Source organism: Muscardinus avellanarius, assembly GCF_963383645.1.
Source record: "Muscardinus avellanarius genome assembly, chromosome: 2".
NCBI classification, from domain to species: Eukaryota; Metazoa; Chordata; class Mammalia; order Rodentia; family Gliridae; genus Muscardinus; species Muscardinus avellanarius.
The window spans coordinates 118,541,929-118,544,246 of record NC_137787.1 but is presented as its reverse complement, the minus strand read 5'-3'; the positions used below and the strand labels follow the sequence as shown (position 1 = coordinate 118,544,246).

Here is a 2,318-nt window from a genome sequence, read left to right as displayed (position 1 = left end):
GGCACACGCTTGTAATCCCCGCACTTGGGAGGCAGAGACAGGAGGATCGCGCAGGTTCGAAGCCAGCCGCGTGCGCTGGCTTAGGAGACCCTGTTTCCAAATAAAAATGTAAAAATAGGTCTGGGAGTGTAGCCCGGAGGTAGAAGGGCTTCCAGGAACCTTAGTACCACCAAAAAAAAAAAAAAAAAAAAGTATAAAATAGGTCTGGAAGCATAGCCCGGAGGTAGAAGGGCTTCCAGGAACCCCAGTACTACAAATAAATAAAGTCTTTAATACTTTCTTGTCTGTTTTTATGTACAGGTTTGGAAATCAATAGCTCTTCTGGCTTTTCCATTAAGATGTTCCTGGTGCCAGCTTCTTCAGAGTTCAGCAGTGGGCAGAACTTCCTTGCCCCGTGGATGACCAGTCCTTCTCTGGAGAGGGTCATATTAAATCGTGAATTTCCTGGTTTGGAAGCAGACAAAGAGAAACCAGTATCTACAAATAATTCTGCCAGTGTTCCCATTAAAGCCATACATTTTTCAAATAGCTTCAGCTTTATTAATGAAGAAAATTCGCTTGACGTAGACCAGCATTTGGAGTCTGCTGGCCCTTATGTACTGCGTTCAGAAAGATCAGAAGCCTGTGTGGGTTTTCCTCTAGTTAAAAATGACCTACAAACAGTGGCATGTCACGATGTTACTGGGCACCAGGAAGATAACAAAAGTGACTTTGCTCATGATCCTGTGAGTGAATTAAAAGAAGTGGCATATACAAATCCACTTTTTAAAAAATTTGAACAGGTACAATAGGATTTAGACTTACATGTGTTTGTATTATTGGCAGTATTATGTGATGGCAAATCATTTATTCCAGGTATTCTTGTTTCTCCCCTTTACTCTGAAATCATCAGTTTGTCCAATGTGATAATATTAAAATGTGCTTACTATTAAGACACAATCCTTAAGATAACTTTGTATCTCTAAGTGATTATCTCTCTTGATAAGAATTTAGTTAGAAGTGGTTGATCAGAGGGAGGTGTGGTGCATGCTTGTAATCCTAGTACTTGGGAGACTGAGACAGGAGAGGTCAGCCTCAGTAATATAGCAAGACTACTGGCAACCTATCAAGACCCTTTTTCAAAACAAAAAATAAAGCCAGGTGGTGGCGTACACTTGTAATCCCTGTGCTTGGGAGGCAGAGACAGGAGGATCCTGCAGGTTCAAAGCCAGCCGCGCTGGCTTAAGAGACCCTGTTTCCAAATAAAAAAGTATAAAAATAGGTCTGGGAGTGTAGCCCGGGAACCCTAGTACCACCCCCCCCCCAAAAAAAAAAAAAGGGCTGGAAGCTGGATGTGGTAGTGCATGCTTGTAATTCCAGCATTTGGGAGGCTGAGACAGGAGGATCATGGTTCATGGACAGCCTCAGCTACTTAGTGAGACCCTCTGCAACTTAGCGAAGACCCTGTTTCAAAATTTTAAAAAAATAGGGCAGGGGGTGTAGCTCGGAGGTTGAATGCCCCTGGTTTCAAAAAAAAAAAGTGAGAGATGTTTGATCAGATATTAGGAGAAAAATTGGTTATGTTGATACCCATCCTGTTGTAAGACACAGGATTCGTGGCTTTTTCTGTTTCTCATTTGAGATAGCTAAGCTTATTTCTTTCAGAAGAAATTACATTTTAGGGTTTTAGTGGCAGATTTAATGACTGAAGCCTCCCTGTCTAAAACACTTTTTTTTTCTTTTCCAGTACTGAGGATGGAACCCAGGGGCATTCTAATTCCGAGCTACATCCCCTGTCCTATTTTTTATTCTTTATTTTGAAACAGGGTCTCACTAAGTTGCAGAGGGCCTCACTAAGTAGCTGAGGCTGTCTGTGAACTGCAATCCTCCTGTCTCAGCCTCCCGAATGCAAGCGTGCACCACCACGCCCAGTTTAAAACTCTTCTTCAGGGAAGATAGGAGGAGGGATTAAATGTGAGGACTGTAACCAGAAGACCTGAGAAAACAGGAAGTTTGCAGGACTCAGCAACTTGGAGAGACCTAGTTTCAAAATAAATAAATGGGGCTGGGCATGTAGCTTTGGAGGTAGTGTGTCCCTAACCCCAGTTCAATCCCCAGTAACTCCTTCATCCCCCACTATAAATGGAAGGAGCATTAAAAATGTAAAGTTAAATAAAGTTACTTTTACATTTTAAAAGCTAAAAGAAGTGCAACAGAAGCAGCAGGAACAACTGAGAAGGCAGCAGTTGGAGCAGCTGCAGAGGCTTGTGGAGGAACAAGACAGGCTGCTCACTGTGGCGTCCATGCAGCATGTGCTCCCAGGTGTGTTTCCCTTGCCT

The 2,318-nt window shown here is 42.9% G+C and overlaps 1 protein-coding gene across 1 annotated transcript in view; it reads left to right on the top strand.

Annotated features, from left to right (window-relative positions):
• Window positions 1-338: 338 nt before the first annotated feature.
• CPAP (centrosome assembly and centriole elongation protein) overlaps window positions 339-2,318 on the top strand; it is a gene marked incomplete at both ends in the record, with an annotated part of 32,934 nt that continues 30,954 nt past the window's right edge. Inside the window, 2 exons of the mRNA XM_080689413.1 lie at window positions 339-782; window positions 2,178-2,301. Of these exons, the coding sequence (XP_080545539.1) occupies window positions 339-782; window positions 2,178-2,301 (568 nt within the window). The remainder of the gene's footprint in view (window positions 783-2,177; window positions 2,302-2,318) is intronic.